This window comes from Pholcus phalangioides, unplaced genomic scaffold, assembly GCF_987345545.1.
Source record: "Pholcus phalangioides strain wild (caught in Gottingen) unplaced genomic scaffold, Ppha-v1.0 ptg000029l_1, whole genome shotgun sequence".
NCBI classification, from domain to species: Eukaryota; Metazoa; Arthropoda; class Arachnida; order Araneae; family Pholcidae; genus Pholcus; species Pholcus phalangioides.
In genome coordinates this window covers 4,707,368-4,727,993 of record NW_028301619.1, presented here as the reverse complement: position 1 = coordinate 4,727,993, position 20,626 = coordinate 4,707,368, and the positions used below count along the sequence as shown (strand labels likewise).

General features: G+C 34.6%; 1 protein-coding gene across 1 annotated transcript in view; it reads left to right on the top strand.

The window, feature by feature from the left end:
* Window positions 1-8,361: 8,361 nt before the first annotated feature.
* Window positions 8,362-20,626, top strand: part of LOC149067598 (regulator of G protein signaling 7-like) — a 181,447-nt gene continuing 169,182 nt past the window's right edge. Inside the window, exon 1 of the mRNA XM_089252502.1 lies at window positions 8,362-8,773. Coding sequence (XP_089108628.1) covers window positions 8,630-8,773 — 144 coding nt within the window. The 5' untranslated portion in view covers window positions 8,362-8,629. The remainder of the gene's footprint in view (window positions 8,774-20,626) is intronic.

Sequence of the window (20,626 nt, the reverse complement as noted above, 5' to 3'; positions counted from 1 at the left end):
GATGAAACATTGTGAACCCAAGTATGAGGGTAGGATTTTAATTTGAATTTACATATGTATATATATGAATAGAGTAGTAATATATAAATTAAATCAATTGAATAATTTTTAATTCAATTACATTCTCGAATTACAGTCTGTCTGCGGTCCTCTTATGCCGTCGTCGTGGACCAAGGTGAACCATACGATGAGAAACGCTGTTCTATAGAATGCCTGGTCATTTTATGGCAAAGTATGAAACAGCGGTTCTATTCAAAACTTTGCCTAGGAATGACTAGTCATTCAATAGAATGCTGAGAGACAACAGGCAAAATACATTCTTACGCACGAAGTCAAATGCGCCAATTAATTTGATCATTTTTGTCGCACCACGGTCATTTTCTGCACACAATGGCTAATTAAACCGGGAACTACAATTTATTGCCGATTGCGAGTGGCAGCCTTTGCATACTCACCGAGATGTTTGTGCGCTAATCACTCGGTCTGGGACTGACTCCCTGCGCTATCAATCTTCTATGGTCATGTCACCGATTCTGTTGTACTCCTGTGTCAGGATTGTTTTTGACAAGGACGAACCGGGTATCGAACTCTTGACACCTCTAAACATATTTTGGTACTTTAGGCAAGTACCTTATCTACCTGGACTACCGCACCTAATAGAATAGTACCGCCAAATAGAATAATAGATTTTTTGATTTATAAATTTCAATAACTTTTCGGCAGACAAGCCGCATTATACTTTTTTATCCAGGGAAACTTTCTTTTGACTCTCGTGAATAAAGATCTAATGAGGGGTGATATATAAAAAATTCTATTAGCGTCAAATTGATACAATAATTCATACAATATTCGTCAGATAAGCTGCAGTTTTTTGGGACGGGAGCGTTATTATGAATGATGATGCATTAACTCTGTAAATATCACCACCTCGTATTTAGGTGCTACGCCATCTACTCTTGCCATTGTTATACGGTTCATTATATAGAGAAGTAAAACTTTTTTTTTGCAAGACGTATGCAAATCAAACGTTAAACTCAAACTAGCTTTCAAAATATTCGTCATATGAAGGAAAAACATGTTTCCACGATATTTATCAAAAATGCATATGAAATTCATACAGTAAATGACTGGAATAGATTTTTCTTAGTTTTAGTAGTTGTTGAATATCATCAATTAATTTATTAGGATAAAATTATGAATCAAATATGTAAAATATAATCTTTTTATTTTACCGTTACTTGAAACCCTGTATCTTTCTGGCGTTGTTGCAGTAACGATTCCCGGGTACGGTGTTCCTTTAATGTTAACAACAACAAACTGGTCTACTTGGAATGTAACAACCTCTTCATCGCTTCTGCTCGTTCCAGGTAGTGGTGAATTGCCAGTGTTCTTCTGAGCATTGATACTCATCTCTCCAAGGAAAGAGGTGCCCGTAGTCAATTCTTCTTCAGAAAATTCGATATCTTCAACGCGATCAAATATCGTCATACTTGCATCTGAATCTTGAAGTGACAAAATGTCACTAATGTCAGTTTCTTCATCAGATCGATAATTTGTTTACCATCACGAAGTCACCCAGCAGAGTAACAGTTTTTAGGTTGAGCAAACATAACTCATACATTAAACATTTTAATTACGATCTACTTGCGTAGTTTCAGTGCCAACAAGTTTAGTTATTGAAATAGTTACCTGCATTAATCATTCAGTACACGTTGGAAGCTGCACCGGTGAGAGTTTGACGAAGTTTTAAATAAGTTAAAACTGTTAGTTATTCTACAGTGAGTTGTGGCGGTAACACTGAGCGAGGCAGAGCTTCGTCGGGTGACCGCTATGTTGCAGCTCGTTTCGGACTATCAGATTGTAATGTCGTTGTGAGTTCCTGTTACTTCAGAGCTTGGAGCTAGATTTGAAAAACCAAATAAAGACGGGTTGTCACAAAGTCACCCCCGCTTACGGTATTTTATTTAGAACATTTTGCTTCGTGAGGAAGCAGAATTTTATACTTGGCCTAGTTGTCTCTCGTCCTAGGCAATGTATAGAATAAATCTGGTATGTCATCCTTTGCCTAAAACGACCAGACATTCTATGGAATGCCGGATTTCATATTTTGCCGACAACATATATAAAAAATGAGTTATCGACGTTAAGAAGTCTCCTTCCTGTGTTACCATGGTGAAAAACTATGTTCTAGAGCAGTGTTTCCCAAAATGGGCAATATTGCCCCCCGAGGGCCGATGGAAGGGTCCGGGGGGTAGTAGAAGATTAGGGTTTAGTACAGGATCCTATGGATTGACTTCTGAGTTGAGACGGACGATGGGAAGAAAAAAAATTGAAGAAGGGGGGGGGAACTAATGCTCTACAGCAGCGGTTCTCAACCTTTTGCAGTCCGACTCGGCTCGAAGCTGAAGGAGTCCCGAGCTGGCTCGGTTCCTTTCCGCGTACTCCCGACCCCAATCTGGTTTACCCATTACAGATTCCAGATTCCGACAAATTCCCTAAAAAAGGTATATGCTGAATTAAATTAAATGATATATTTTTTCATTATGTAGTTTTTTATTTTTGAAATAAGCAGACAAATTGACACAAAGATTGGAAAAAAATTGCGATATTTGAGACTATTGAATTTCACAGTTTTGAAAAGTTAGGCTCAAAAGAGGATAAATACAATCTCAAATCCGAAGCTGCGTTCAATTAGCTTTTATATTTATTTTTTATATAAACATATATATATATATATACGAAGGAAACGCCCGTTCAACAAGCTCCGTGTTAATAAACGTGAACAAAAACATTATGGCTTTTCTAGAAAGTTCACTGTATTCGTCACCGCGACGAGCCCAAAAACTGCCTAGGTTCACCATTTTGCCAGAGTGGAATCTGATGCGAGCTCTATAAATTTCTCCTTTTCTGGAATCGACAATAAAGCCGGTTTAAAATACTCTTCTTTGAAAGAATTAGAGAGATCCAACGATCACCGCTCATTTCCTGATCAATTACCTTATCACCGACTGTTAAATTTAGCTCGGCTCGCGACAAGAAATCGTGAAGTGTTTTGAACACTTCCAAAAAAAAGGCCACTTCGTGCCGAACTTCGAACAGCCGCGACAGAACTTAACCCTGAGACAACCACCTTTAATTCGGTGCGTAAAATCAGTGTTGTGAAGGCTGTCCATGTCTTCACACAACAATTTGAATAACCTGGAGTTGATAGGATTCACCTTGATAAAATTGACAACTTTGACCACTTCAAGAACGTTTCGCATAATTTCAAGGCAAAGGTTTCGATGCAAGGCTGTCTGAATGCAGCATTGAGTCCATTCCATTTTGGGGCGACTTCTGCCACGCGTGCACGAAGGCCTCAGTAGCAACCTTTCATGGATTTTCTTCCATCTGCGGTGAGCCTAACGCATTTTTTGACCATTGAATTTTATTCAATGAAATAGTAATCAATTGTTTTAGATAAGTCTGTAGCAAATATCAATTCATTGATAGAAGCTTGAATGTCAATACTATAGAATAAACACTTCAGCATGAAAGTAGATATAATATTGTAAACTCAATAGCAATTATAGATATTGATATACCTACTTTAAAAAAATTAATAAATGATAAAAGATGATTTTAAAGCAATTGGCTACGATGGCTTAACATCGAAAATGCTAAAAATAATTTCATTCTATCACATTGAAGTACTAAAACATCTAATTTACTTGTCAATCAAAGAAACTTACTTCTATGACGAAATGAAATGTTCCCTTGTTTACCCAATTTACAAAAAAGGAGATCCTAATAATATGAATAATTATAGATCAATTTCAGTTCTCCCGATTTTTTCTAAAGTAATAGAGAAACATATGAACAAACAAGTTGTAAATTTTCTAAATCAAAATAATTTTTTTGCACCAAATCAGTATGGATTTCAACAGAATAAAAATACAGAAATGGCAATAATCAAACTTTGTCAATACATGAATACAGGATACAATAACAATAAATATTCTATGATAATCTACCTGGATTTGAAACAAGCGTTTGATAATGTTGATCTAAATATACTAACACAAAAGTTGCATAAAGCTGGTGTTTGAGGAAGTATTCTGGAATGGTTCAAAACTTATTATTGTATAAGGCAACAGGCAGTCGTCATCAATAAGAAAATAAGCGAATACCTACAGGTTCAAAAGGGTGTCCCTCAGGGATCAGTCTTAGGTCCTACATTATTCTTGATTTATATTAATGACTTCTGTTTGCTGAATCTAAATGGACAGCTTGTATCATTCGCTGATGATACAGCTCTTTACGTGGAAGATGACAACTTTGAGAACCTTATAGAAAAAACAGAAAGCGACCTCAGATACATTAATCAGTGCGGATGACCGAAAACAAACTCGAATTAAACGTACACAAAACCCAGTATCAATGCATTAAATCAAGAAACATAAACTCTAATTTCGAGACCTCCATTAAAATACACACTTGCCAACAACAAACACAACTGAGCTGCAATTGTCATGAAATAGAAAGGGTGCACCAATATGAATACTTAGGAGTTACTTATACAGGATGATTTAAAATGGAACTTGCAATGTAATAAATTAACTAATAAAATCCGATTTTATATAGATTTACTTTATAAATTAAAATATTTAATAGATGAAGATTTTTAAAGGACATTTTTTATGCATGGATTTATTCAATTATAACCTATGAATTATATGCCTGGGGTGGGGCTTACCTAACCAATATTACGAAATTAAATAACACATACAACAAAGCAAGAACACTAATAATACAAACATGTAACACCTACGATAACAACATCAATTGCCATACATTGGACATTAGACAGCTATACATTTACAGACTTATAAATTTTGTGTTCAAAAACAATAACTGGTTAAAGCGGAAAACAAACAGAACTTTGGCAAGAATCAAACATGAATTTGAAGTCCCAAAAACAAATAAACACCTTTTTCAAAAATGTTTCTCGTTTACTTCTCCAAAAATAGTGAATTCGTTTCAGTCGACGGCTCATAATCGTAACAATAAATATTACGCTTTCATGTATGCAAAAAGCGTACAAAATTAAGAAAATATATTTCAAGATTATTTTTATAAAATACAATATAAATAGTGACATCAATGGGAAATATTGGAATAATTTAATCACAGCTGAAATAAACAAACATTTTTTACGATGTCATGGTACAAAGAAAGAAAATAAAAGAGGTATATGTATGTGTGTATGTATATGTGTATCTCTATGACTTGACCGCAGCAAAAAGTTGCTACCGCTGGGAGTCCCCCATCGAGAGGTTAGCGCACCAACCTCTCGATGAGTATGAAAAACAATCCTGCCGTTCGGAATCGGCAATAAATTGTAGGTCCCGGTCTAATTAGCCCTCGTGTGCAGAAAATGACCGTGGTGCGACAAAAATGATCAATGATCAATCTCTATGAGTATGTACGTAGTCATGTGTGTATGTATGCGTATATATGAAGGTATTGTGAAACGAAAGGATAATTCATTTCATAGACTCACTATTTATACAAGAAATATCGTAATTCAACAACTTCAGATCTCATAATCCAAATTTTTAGAGTGCATAAATTTTTGAAATATTCATATATTATTGCATAACATTTATTAACATAACGTACGGTACTTAGAAAATGGCGGCAAAATATAATAATTTAATCCTTACGGCTGCCTGGAAGGACGTTGTGTCCCTTGGGACCCAATATGACTATTTATTGTGTTCATGTGTTGTTCTTTCTATGTGGTTTTGTTCTGTCTTTACATGTATTTTGTGTTTGTTTTTGCAAATAAAAAAAAAGTCTTTAACAGTCGTACAGCCCCTTCAGTGGGTGACAAATAGAACTATTTTCTTCGAATTCTGTCTTTCAAGTACCCAGCAATTACAAGTAGCACAGAATATTGCGCAACGTCGGAACTTTCGTCGACTTGGATAGAAAAAAATTCAAAACCTTTGACGTAACTTATGACTATGCTCTCAACATCGTCTGACATGTCCTGTATTCTTCGAGACACCGTATTATTTAACAGCGGTATTAAACTCATTACATGAGCACTTTCCTTAGAAAGCAAGCTTCTGACAGCATCTTTGATACATGGTGAAATTAAATTTTTACCAATGGCGTAATTTTTTTCTCGTCTGGCAATACGATAGAAAATGTAGTAGGAGGCCTCAGTAGCTTTGACAGAATCACTTCTGGCAGATTCAAAATTAGTTTTCACGTTTAGAGAACACTGGGGTGCATAGTACTTCATTTTGGTATTTCAATCAACTTCCGCTCTGTGGTTCCCAACTTTGAGGCGCAAATGCGAGCCGATCTCCCCGCTAAAAAGTCTCGCCAGAGAGAGCAACAGGCCTACGACAATACAATTATTCAATCATTACACTTCACCCATAGTGAGAAAAAAAATTGACGGCAGATGGCAGAGAGAGAGAGAGCACTACACATAACAAGCATTACACAGGAACAAATTTCACTTAAGGTTCACTACACATGCACACACATTCCAACATGTACCAATTTCTTAGAGGTTCCGCAGAGGAATATGGACGAGGTGCATGCCTGGTTCAGTAGTAGTCAACTTCCGCTTTCACACAGATCCAGGTTTTAGCCACTGATCCATAGCGTAAACCACGTGAATAATAGGTTCTTGGTAGAAAAAGTTGACATAGAAAATTGTGGGAATAACACGCACACGCCTCAATACAAACACCCACAGCAAAAGTTGAATTAATTAATTCTTCGTTTTTATGCGCAGTCCGGCATATGAGTCAACAATCAAATCCAAACCACCGAAGAAAAGTGATCCGAGAAGAAGCGGTGCGCCAATCCGGATCGCATTTAGGTTGGGCGGGAGAAGGGAAGGCCGATCCTGCCACAAGCGGGCGCAGCCCCTCTTTTATAGAAGATTTTATTGATAGGCAGGTCAATATATTGCAACTGACAATATTAGTAAAACCCTCTACCTACTTTTTGAAATTATTTTTAACATTTTAACATGCGACAAAAGTTATCAATTATGTCTTCTCTAATAACAATTTTGTTGCAAATTTAAAAAAAAAGGCATTATTAACACCCTGCGCACATAATAAAATATCATGACATGAAAATTCGATTCAAAATACAGAAAACTGTTCAGTTCATAAAATGATGAAAAGATTGAGATCACATTGACTCAATGAATGGATCTCAAATCTTTTCGTCATTTTTTGAACTGAACAGTTTCCTTTATTTTGAATCAGTTTCAATTCAATATGTTATTTAAATTACATTAATGTCATGCTATTTCATTATGCGCGCAAGGTATTCATAACTTATGTTTTCAGAATTTACAAAAAAAATACTTATTGGAGATATGTAAAACATTTAAGGTGTCTCCTACCTTTCAACAGGATAAAAACTTTCTTATCCAGAAATATTATAAAAAATATTATTTATAGTTTATTTATTTTAAATCTTTACGACATATATTTGATTGTGTATGCTATTCTATGCCAGTACAAAACTTTACGCATATCTCTATTACGCAATATGTTACAAATTTTCAAAAGAAGCATTAAAAACACATTGAGCATGATAAAATAACATGGCATCAATGAAATTGAATAAAAATTGATTTAAAATAAAGGAAACAATACAGCTCATAAAATGACGAAAAACATTTGAGATCCATTCATAAATACTTGAGTTATAATTTTTTTTTAATTTTTAAGATTTAAAATTTAATTTTGAATAAGATTTTCAGTAGTTAAACTCTTAGTCTTTTTCATCATTTTAAGAACTGAACAGTTTTCTTTATCTTGAATCATTTTTCGTTAAATCACTTTGATTTCATGCAATTTTTATCATACGCGAAGCTGTTTTTAATGCTTTTTTTTAAATTGAAAAAAAATTGAGTATCAGAGATATGTAAAATTTTGTACCGGCATAGAATAGCATATACAATCCAATAAATGTGATAAAAATTTGAAATAAATCAATGAATAAATATTATTTTTAATAATATTTCTACATAAGAAAGTTTTTTTTTTTCATGTTAAAAGGTCGGAGACCCCTTAAGTAGCATAGGAAAATAAATAAAATCAAAAACATGTTTACCAAATTTGAAATAAATTAATGCTTAAATAATATTTTAATGATTATTTCTATCAGAGCGCAAAGGTAGGAGACCCCTTAAAATGCGAAAAGATTTCTATTTTTACATTTTTCGTCTGGGGATTGAAACTGGGATGGACGCTAGATGGCCCTCGCGTAGAAATGCCGGGATAGTGAAACTTTTCGACCGATATTTTCCCGTTTTAGTGCGTTTCCTAGACGCTAGGCAGTCGTTATCCTGCAAACTTGAGAGAACTAATCTCCGGCTCAATACAATCTCTCCTGTTAGTGGCGAATCGCCTATATTCGCAAACACACACACGAAAGTTAGCCACTTCCCGCGCTGACACCGAGCACGTTTCTGTAGAAGCACGGTTACCAAGTAGTATCTTAGTAGCATGTGATTGTTCGTGTGTTTTGTTGTCATCGATATAATACATTCGAATTGATTCTCTCGAGAAATTAATCATCTGTTTTCACAAGTTGTGTGGTAATTATGTCTTCATCAGATTCGGCAGTTAAGAAAAGAGAACGTTTCAGTGGAATGTCCTCGTCTCGTTCTCGACGTAATAATGAGTGCCCGAAAAATACTGCCGGACCCAACGCTGACGAACATCCGAATATCATAGTCTACAGAAAAGTAAGAAATACCCTTTCTCCAATTTCTATCTTATAAGTTTTGAAGATTTTATTTTTTTTTAAAAATTAATTACACATTGATGGTACATCCAGACCGTCAACGAACATAATGTGCAATTAGTTTCGTTTCTTCACGTTGGAATACTTTTCATCCATTAATAGTTATAGCGTTATTCAATGGTCATCGGATTTGAATGTAATGGATTGTAGATCCATGTAAGTTTGGCAAATTTCCCTAAATTAATCACCTTTACTGGCGATTATGCATAATACCCGAGCATCGCTTCGTTGGTAAACATGATAAATCGTACTATATGGTATACTATACATGATAAATCGTACTATATGGTATACTATACATGATAATTCATTCATGTATTGTACCATTACATCGAGGTACGATCGTAAAATTTGCTACCACTATATTGGGGTCTGACTATATTCATCACACGTACTAGACACATTTGGAATTTTATTCACATTTATCAAATTCACCAACTACACTTAGGTGCTATGCATAATCACAGATAAATACGATAAATTTCAAGTATTTATCACATTTAACAACGACACTTGGTTATTGTGAATAATTGCCGATAAAAGTGATATTTTTTTATCAAACTTACCAAAGACGCCGGGGTATTATTCACATTCGCGGTAAAACAAAATCAAAAAATCTATTATAGCAATTTAATTTTTTTCTGTTTTTTGAAAATACATCTTTTGGTGTCATCTGGATACAAAATGCGGCTAGATAAGTTTAATACTTTTCTATTTAGAAAGAGTTGATTCTTTGTCGGTGTCATTTTTTGAGAGCTGCTAAAATTTTACGTGTTGAGAGATTTATAAAATCGCCCCAAATTGAAATAATCCGAAGTTGAATTCAAGGAAACAACTATTCAACTTTGCTAAGTAAGATTTTATCTATTTATAGATAACGGTAAAATAAAGGAAACCTGTATATTTCACCCGTAATTAACCAATTCAGCTAATCAATAAGGTCACTGCAATTAATTAAATTTTCGTGTTGCTATACTGTTTCAATTAGAAATATGTTGACGTTTTTGCAAAAAAAAATTTTTTTCAATACGTGTTCGGAGGTGTGAACTTTTTTTAAGGGTTAAAAATTTTTATCGGGGGTGAAAAACTTCATGTCAATCAATTATTATTATCATTTAAATAAAAGAAATAAATAACGAATTACAGTGTAAAATTCTTTAAGAAACAAATTTTGAACGTGTTTTCCTCAGATCAAATTTCTGAAGTTTTTCCAGTCTCATCCGTAAGATTCACAAAATATACAGCATTAAAAAATCTGAAATTTAGCAAAAATGTTTATTCAACATGTGTTAGTGAAACGACATTCCAATTTAGCACCTGACTAATGGAATGTATTTAAAAAAATTAATTCAGATTTTTTCAAAATTTATCTTTGTTTTTCAAACTTTCAAAGTTCATAAAATTCTAACGAATGGCTAGAAATTCATTTTGACGATTATTTTACTGACACATGATATAAACATTCATAGAAAACTTCAGCAATTTCGTTGTAGTATTTGTTTTTTAATTTTACGGACAAGCACAAAAACTGCAATCTGGGAATATCACGTTCAAATAGTTTTTTCTTGTATGCATTTACAGTATAATTCATTTCTTTTTTATCAGATTTTACGAGAACAAATTGACGAATTGATACAATATTTCTTGCATTTGGCCATCAAAATTGAGTATTTTTTAAAGTCATTTCCAAAAAATTTATTTTAGGGGTCTTGAAACTACCCTTGAATCTTTAAACATTTCATACATCTTTTTTTTAGTAAAATTACCGTAACTTTAACAGCCATGGTGTCAATAATAAATCACTGATTATGTAATTATATTATATACTACTTATTATCACTGATTATATTATATACTACTTATTATCACTGATTATATTATATACTACTTATTATCACCGATTGTATTATATACTACTTATTATCACTGATTATATTATATACTACTTATTATCACTGATTGTATTATATACTACTTATTATCACTGATTATATTATATACTACTTATTATCACTGATTATATTATATACTACTTATTATCACTGATTATATTATATACTACTTATTATCACTGATTGTATTATATACTACTTATTATCACTGATTATATTATATACTACTTATATACAGGGCGTCCATAACTAAAAGACCATATTTCAAAGTAGCCTATAGACGAAACCAGTCATCAGGAAAGCGTGAAATTTTGTGGAGGACTTCATGAAGTGACGGAAATTTGTTTCGAGGGGGAGGGGGGGATTAGTTGCACATGTCGCCACCAGAGGGTGCTTCACTTTGAATTCTTGTAGTAAACATGTAAATTTATGTGATGTCACGCAGCAGCTGTTATAAAACCTAGAAACATTCACGGAAATCTTGTTTCTCTTGCCAGGCCTTTTGAAAGCCGTTGCTATAGCCTTGAAAGCAGGACTCGGCGAAAAAATTTCTCGCATTCCGAAATCTTGTTTCTCAATATGTCTGCTGCTCACAATGACGATAACTTTACGAGATCCCGCTTTCTTGGTCAAATCGTTTTACCAAAACAGCAATTTTCCGCAGTAACTGCTCTACGGAAATATCGGAAGACAATTCCAAAAAGGTCCAATGAATGTTAGAAACCTTTGGAGTATGATAACGAAATTTGAAACCACAGGATCATTGGCTGTTAGTCCTGGAAGAGAAATAAAACCCGTTTCTATAGACGCTGTACAGGAGGTTTCGCTTCAGGTGGAAGAGGACACAGCTTCAAATTCTCGTGGTGTCGGGCGCGTAGCACAGGCGTTGGATAGGCCACGTTCAACTGTCCATAAGATCATGCGGAATATCCTCCGATATTATCCGTACAAACTTTCACTTGAGCAGCGGTTGCTTCCACATGATTATGACAGTCGACTCCGGTTCTCACTGCAGTTTCTAGCTCGCGTTGAAGTCGATTCAGTATGGCCTTGGAATATCCTCTGGACAAACGAAGCGCATTTTCACTTGGATGGTGCAATCAATACTTACAACTGCCGAATTTGGGAACCAGAAAATCCGCTCGCTATCTTACAGGATCCGTTAAATTCACCAAACGTGACGGTTTTGTGTGGATTTACTACATCATTTATTCTCGGTCCCTACTTCTACGAGTAGTTACGTTCTACAGGTCCAGTGACATGTTCGATCACCGGGAAGCGATATGCATTGCTGTTAGAGAAAGAAATCGTTCTGGCTCTGCAAGCACGTTGAAGCCTTGCAGACACAATCTTTATGCAAGACGGAGCTCCTCCACACATTTCAGTGTGTTAAGAATGTTCTTCTTAAAACACATTTTACAGAAGAACGTGTCATCAGCCGGCACTTCCCTAATCTATGGCCTTCCCGATCCCGGACCTTATGCGATTTTTGCTCTGGGGGCAATTGAAACGTCTGGTAAGTCTTGACAATCCAAGAACTTTACCTGACCTTAAAGGCAGCATTTCGCGCCATGTGCTGAACATTTCCTCCCACACACCTCGGTCAGTTGTGGAACATGCCATCTTGCGATTTCACATGGTATCTGAAAATGATGGCCATCATGTGGAACATGTTTTGTTGCAGTAACAATTGTAAAAGTGTTTAATAACTGTTAAAATTGTAAACGTTTGCCAAAATGTGTCATTTCTTAATAAAACGCCCTCTGGTGGTGACATGTGAAACTCATTTATCCCCCGAAATAAATTTCCATCACTTCATGAAGTCCTCCACAAAATTTCACAATTTTCTGATGACTGGTTTCACCTGTAGGCAACTTTAAAATAGTGTCTTTTAATTATGGACGCCCTGTATTTAAAACTTCATGTAATAATATTATATTGCATTAGACTTTGGTTTAGTCGAATAGAAATGCATGTGTTAAATGCTATTATTGTGCATACTTACCAAGCGTTTTGGTAAGTTTGATAAATTTATCACTTTTACCGGTGATTATACATAGTGCCCATGCGACGTTGGTAAATTTTATAAATACTGAAAACATTATCACTTTTCAAGGAAACAGATACAGATAACATATCTGTCTGGTATCCGCCGGGAATCAAACTCAAGCACTCTTGCATTCCACCTCGGCATAAAAATAATTCAGAAACCATCTGTTTCCTTTCTATGTTGGGCTGAGAAAAAGCCGTCTATCTCTATTATCACTTTTACTGACGATTATGCATAATGCCCAAGCAAATCGCCTCTTTGGTAAATATGATAAATCATGCATGTATTGTATCATTATATCGTGGTAAATATTTGTTATCATTATATCAAACTCGGGCTATAGGTATTTTTACGTAATTTTCACGTAATAAATACGTAAAATTTGCTACCATTATATTGGGGTCTAACTACTGTATATTCATCACACATACTAGACTCATTTGGAATTGTTTTCATATTTATCAAATTCCCCAATTACACTTGGGTGCTATGCATAATCACAGATAAATACGATAAATTTCAAGTATTTATCAAATTTACCAACGACACATGTTTATTGTATGACATGTCGCTCTCCACTTGTTAATACAAGATATACAGAAGACTGGATGTTGTGAAGATATTTATTATTTGAGATGTTAATTATTTTTTTAAGGAAGGAAAAAACTCATCTCTGCCTCTACCGGGAGTCGAACTCGGGTCCCTCGATTGCCGGACGAGTGCTCTGACCACTAAGCTACAGAGGAGATAGTGATTTTCCTTCGCTAGAGCGTATATGTGCCGAACGGAACCGTGCAATGGACGGTGAACCGATCAGCTAATAGCTCATGGACGACGAGCCACCAGATGGCTTATATAGGCTCTAGCGAAGGAAAATCTCTATCTCCTCTGTAGCTTAGTGGTCAGAGCACTCGTCCGGCAATCGAGGGTCCCGGATTCGACTCCCCGCAGAGATGAGTCCTTCCTTAAAAAAAAAATTAACATCTCAAATAATAAATATCTTCACAACATCCAGTCTTCTGTATATCTTGTACATGTTTATTGTGCATAATCGCCGATAAAAGTGATATTTTTTTTTATCAAACTTACCGAAGACGCTGGGGTATTATGCACATTCGCCGGTAAAAGTGATAAATTTATCAAACCTACCAAGACAATTGATAAGTATGCATAATAACTGGTCATTATGTATAATAACCGATTTATTACATTTACCGTATCATATAAATCAAATTACCAAACAAAAACCGTCTAAGGAACGAATAGTCGAATTACTAACTGGTACATGCCTTATAAAGATCCAGAATTTCATAGGTAATTTATTTCAGGTAAAAGTCCCAGGGTGAGTACCAACCCCTTATCCTAAATGAGTACTAAATGGATATCATGGTCATATATATGACCGTTGAAGGAATCGATTAATTTTTTTTTCTTAGCAATTAAATGTGAATTATTACATTCTGGTGACAAATATTATTGCAAGAAAATTTTCAAACAAATTAATCCATGCATGGCAAAATGCTCTTTTATTTTTCTGGCTGATGCGATAGAATTAAAGCTGTAATTATTACACGTCAAATAATTGGTAACTTTATTATTATGGATTATTCTGAGAAATACAGTAAGGTTTCTTAATCGATTGGCATGATATAATTTGCAATTATTCCAATATTTAATACATTTTTTTTAAATTACTGTAAAACATACTAAAGAAACAACTTCTCGGACGATTCTTTTCTGGTGCTCAAAATCAGTGAGTTATGAATATTTTATTGTTTTATTCTTAGATTCTAGTCTTGGTTGATGTTTCTCGCACTAGATGTCAACTCATATGAATTGTAAATGAAACATTTCACACAAGCACGTTTGTTCAATGTATACACAAATATGGACCGTGACACGGATGACAACCATGTACCAATGATGGCACTCAGCAGAGTGATATGCATCTGACATGAATATCATAGTCTTATAGAAAAACCTTTCAACATGATTGAAAATCATGCACATTTTCCTACTTTAGCACTCCAGTGAGAGAATGGCTCACGTTTACTTTATATCGTACGTGAATTCTCAAAAACCCAAAAAATATAAACTACACGGACAATATCACAATAAATTATGCTTATCAAAAAGGAGTGTAAAAGAAAATTTGATGGTATCGAAGGAGTTTTTTGTGACCTTTAAGAAGAAAGATGAGAATTCTCGCTCACAAGGCGTTACATCCATCATTTACAAGACCCGAATTGAGCCATTTTCACATTAAAACTGTCTGAAACTGGCTGGTTTAAGTATTAGATCACCCCGAATGTTTTGAGAAGTTTTCTGTTAGTTTTTGAGACAAGAAAAAGTTTTTCGAGACTTATCTCTATATTATGCAGACTATTCTTTTATTTTTTTTAAATTTCCGAAGCTCCTTTTTGGGAATTTTTGAAATTCCTTTCTCGTAGAATTTCGCTAGTTTCGACGCAAAAAGATAGTCGTTGTGGCTTTTTGACAGCATCTACATCAGAAAGTTATTTTCCACATGAAGAATTTTGATGGGAGCGAGAAAAAACGAAAGAGATGGTAAATGGTCTGGTCAGTATAGTGACAAGAACTTTTTTGGGTGACCTGTGAGAGAATTTTGGTCCTTCCCGTTGCATTTCAAAAGTACTCGTCACATACCAAATTATCGATCCATATAGTTTATCTTTGACTGGTATCAAATATTCGTGCACTGAACTTTTAGGACTGTTTTAAATCTTCACTGAGTAGACAATGTCTGGTTCTCTTCGATTTTCGTGTTTAACACTAGCATTACCAGATTTCCCATCTAAAACTGAAGCGATATGTATCTGACATGAATATCGTTTGTCTCATTTTCCTACTTTAAGCATACCGGTGAGAGAATGTCTCACGTTCACTTTATATCGTTCGTGAATTCTCAAAAACACAAAAGAATGACACTACACAGACATATTACAATAAATTATGCTTATCAAAAAGGAGTATAAAAGAAAATTCGATGGTATCGAAAGCCTTTTCGTGACCTTCAAGAAGAAAGACGGGAATTCACTCTCACAAGGCGTTAGATCCATCAATTACGAGACCCGAATTAAGTACTTTTCACATTAAAACTGTCTGAAACTGGCTGGTTTAACTATTACATCACCCCGAAAGTTCTGAGTAGTTTTCTGTTAAGTTTCTCAGATAAGAAAAAGTTTTTCGAGACTTATCTCTATTACTCATAGTATTCTAATTTTTCTAAATTTCCGAAACTACTTTTTGAGAATTTTTGAAATTCCTTTCTCGTAGAATTTCGCTAGTTTCAGGGCAAAAAGATAGTCAGTGTGGATTTTTGACAGCATCTACATCAGAAAGTTATTTACCACGTGAATAATTTTGATGGGAGCCAGGAAATCGAAATTGAGATGGTAAATTGTCTGGTCAGTATAGTGACAAAAACTTTTTTTGGGTGGCCTGTGAGAGAATTTTTGTCGTTCCTGTTGCATTTCAAAAGTGCTTGTCACATACCAAATTATCGATTCATAAAGTTTATCTTTGACTACTAGTCTCAAAAATTCGTGCACTGAGCTTTTAGGATTGTTCGAAACACTGGCAGCTCTTCAAAATTCTGCATCCAAAATCCGGTTTTGATGTGTCGCTAGCAATTTAAAAGGTCGATTTTGTGTAGCCACGCCACGAAACCGGTTTTTACGTGCTGCAAAATTCTGCGGAGTCCTTTTGGAGTGGAACCCGCTTTACTGATAATTGCCGGAGTGGTAAAAATGACCGCTATTTCGAAAATGCATACCACAGCTGCCAGTGTTGGTATATTTTTGGATTGAATACCAGTTTACAAATAAATAAGGTTATTTAAATAGTAAAAGCAGGTCGGATGAGCTAGGGAGAAGAAAAGGCATCGGTCCCTCCTCCATGAAAAAATATAATCTATATTTTTAGACTGAATACCATTTAATAATTTGAAAAAAATTTCGGATTTTAAGACTTCCACACACACACAAGATTAATTTCACGAGAACCGTATGGGTCTCCCCTTCTCCCTAGGTAGTTAATTACTAAGAAAACATTGAGCGGGTGGTTCTAGGGATACTAAGCATCCCGTATATAGAGAATTCCAGATTACGCTTGAGGAGAGTATGCGTTGCATTATACACTGAGTGAACATATCTTTATTATGGCCACCTCGTCAATATTTAATTTATTCACCTGTCATTCATTTGCGTTTAGCACAGCGTTGATTCTCCTTGGCATAGATTTTACGAGATGTTGATCGGTGGTCGTTTGTGAGCTCTGTGATACCATGCTTGATGAATTTACCAATAGCGTGAGATTGGATGGTTGTGGATCTAGATGTCTGATAGCTCTTTCTACCTCATTTCACGAATGCTCAATGCGATTTAGTTCTGCGGAGTATGGCGACCACCTAAGACAAGTAAACTCTTCTTTATGTTGCTCAAAATAATTCGTTGCAATACCAGCACTACGGCAGGGCGCATTATGTTATTGGAAGTAGCCATCGCCATTGAGATAAATCATCAACATAACAGGGTATACTTGGTCAGTAACGATGTTTATACATGATTTCTTATTCAGACGTTCATGAACACACGAATTAAAGAGCCCAAAGCATGCCAGGAAAATATTTCTCAGGGGCGGGACAGGTAAAGCGAAGTGACTGTAGTATAGGTATAGGTCCTATACCTTATCAAACAATTCACCGTACAAGGAACTAAGCATTCTTTTTTATACTAGTCTATCCCTCTAGTGGCACCAGCGTGACCCGATTCACTTAACTGTCAGGTGGTCATAATAAAGTAGCCACTCAGTGTATATTCATGAATTATTGGAGGCTTGGGTGCGAAAGAGGTCTGAGCACCTCCTCCCCAATACCCAAGCTGGATCATTCAAGCTATATTGGAAGTCAACACTCAATTCTTGGAATTAAAAAAACGCGAGTTATTGTTGTTTTTGCAATTTTATTTTCAAGTTAGTCCAATGGGCAACCGTTTTATCGCTTCTCGTATAATTTTATTGCATACAAGCAAAGGCATACACTCACATACGCACGCACGTAGTATTTCAAGCTGCACGCTTTCGTATGCTGACTTGTGTAAACAATTCCACTGTATAGTGAACATTCACTCCGCGATAAAATATTTCATGTGTGTGGAATCATTGAAATGAGCTTCACGTCCTTGGTGTCACCTGTCAAGCTTACTCTAGCACTTTCACGTACCATTTTCGACCATGAACTTCTATGTAAGAGTTTGTTTTTTATTCTAAATACTCTTTTAGAGCGATTCTAAAAACAATTTTTTTAAACACCCTGAATATTGACTTACTCCGGAAAGGTACGCAAACATGAACGTTTCTGTACCCTATTTTTAGAAAAATGGTTATATTTTTAAAAAAATCATTCATAAGACCCATAAAAATGTAAAATAATATCATTAATAAAAAAACCATTTATTTTATACCTAAAAAATACGAAAATTCTGAATAATAAGAAGGTATGATCTGTACATGGCCCCTTATTATTTTTTATTTATGTTAATGATATTCACATTTACAATTAAATGTAAATATCATAAGTTACGCGAATGATACAGCAATAGTCATCTCTGATGAAAATCAAACAACTCTCAAAATTAAAGCGGAACCTGATATTTCAATAATCTCAAACTGGTTAAAATGCAATAAACTAACTCTTAATCTAAAGAAAACCGAATTCATTTATTTTCAATTATACTCAACTAAAAACAGAGAACCTATCATAATCCGTTGTCATACAAATGACTGCCCACGGGAACATTGTGCTTTCGAACAAATTTCAGAAACGGATTAATTTAATTATCTGGGTATTATCTTAAATAAAAACCTTAAATGGAAACCCCAAGCTGTAGCTCTTCAAGTAATAAATTAAAGTTTATCAACATCAGAATCCATACATTAAAAAATATTGTCTCCCCAGTCTTTCTTCGAAGACAAACAAGGAGAACTGGTATCCAATATGAAGTGATAAAACCATAATACAGAAACAGTTTTTATATATCGCACCTAAAGAATATGATGATCTAAATCATGATCCGAAAAACGTATTAATGATTACTAATTAATGATATCAATCAATTTCTTGAGTAACAAGTAGAATGCAATCTGTCTTTCTCACTCTTATTTGTTTGGATATCTTATATTTGACTGTATTTATGTTTTTTTTTTTGTAATCTGATCAATTTTAAATTTCAGTGAGCATGATAAATTTATGGTTGCAAATTAATGCCATCAATTTCTCAAAGTGCAAGCATAGCAAATACTAATTTTTATCTACTCAAGTCAAGATACTAGTGCTGTTTTTTACCTGGTTGTGGTCTGTTGCCAAGTATTATCAATTAATTGAACCCTGGACGGATCGTTCAATCCCTTGGGTTAATATTGGAATATAATATGTGTTTGTGTATTTGTGTTCTGTATTTGTCTTGATGTGCTAATTTTAAATTTCAATTTCAATATTTTAAATTTCCAACTACGGTTAAAATGATCATTCGGTAATTCGAGATGAACATAATTTTTAAAATTAAATTCAATAACTTAGAGCAACGTTTCTCAACCGTCCGGGACAATGGCGTAGGTGGTCCGCAGCCAGACTCGATAAAGTTATCAAGTTATTAACCGTTGTAATTGATATTCATTACAATCATATGGGTTCAAATAAAATTTTACCTTTACACTTAGGTCCACCGTACATCATCAAGGAGAATGCAGGAAATTACGATCCTAATACGGGATATCACGAAATTTTGTTTTTGACAAAAATTACAATTTACTGCTTTAAATTCAATTTGCTAACTACTGCTAAAATTGATGAAGGGTGTGGAAATAAAGAGGTGCTACAAATCGCACTAAACAAAGATTTGTTTCCCGGAAAAAATATTCAAATGATCAAACTAGGATGATTTTTTTTAAATAGTAATCCGTAAAATACGCGACATCGCCAATTTGTTATCAAAAAACATTGCCAGAAGTAGGCATAGTCACCGATCATAATTAAAATTGCAGAAAAATTTGGGAGAAAAAGTTAAATTTGACAATTATGTGAGATGAATATTTATAACTTTTCCATAATCATCATAATATAATTTATATTATGAAACGCTGTGTCACGACATTAGACATTAAAAATTCGAATAAATATCGTTGAAAAATGGGACAAATGTATAAAAAAATCGGAATGAAAATTGCAGGAATGTCGTAATACGGGACAAGTGATCCGTCAAATTGTTTCCTACATTTTACTGGTCCTTGTTTTCAGAAAGGTTTAAAAACACTGACTCCGGTATAATGATAACATGTATTGTATCATAGTCATTATATTTAGCCTACTATACACCAATATGATGTATAGTAGGCTATATCGAAGTACAATTTATCATTCTTACCAACGACGCTACGCTTGGATATTATGCATAATCACCTTTAAAAATGTAATCGCCGGTTAAAGTGATAAATTTGGGAGGAATTTATCAAACTTACCAAAATGCTCGGTGATTAAGCATAGCAACCAGTCATTATGCAAAACAACCGGTTATTGTCTATAATAACTGGATTTATCGCATTTACCGCGTAACACATATGCTAACATTCACAGAGTTTCAGAAGCCGAGTGTCCTTTCCTTTTTTTAATCATCCATAACAAAATACAAGTTTCTCTCCAGGGATCGGGATCCTTAATCCATGCATCATTTATCTCTTCAAGCTTTGTTGTTTCTGTTTGAAGAAACTTTAGCAATTCACTTCAGAGCCTACTTCAAGAAATATACCAGGATCCAAAAAACTCAAAATTTCTTTC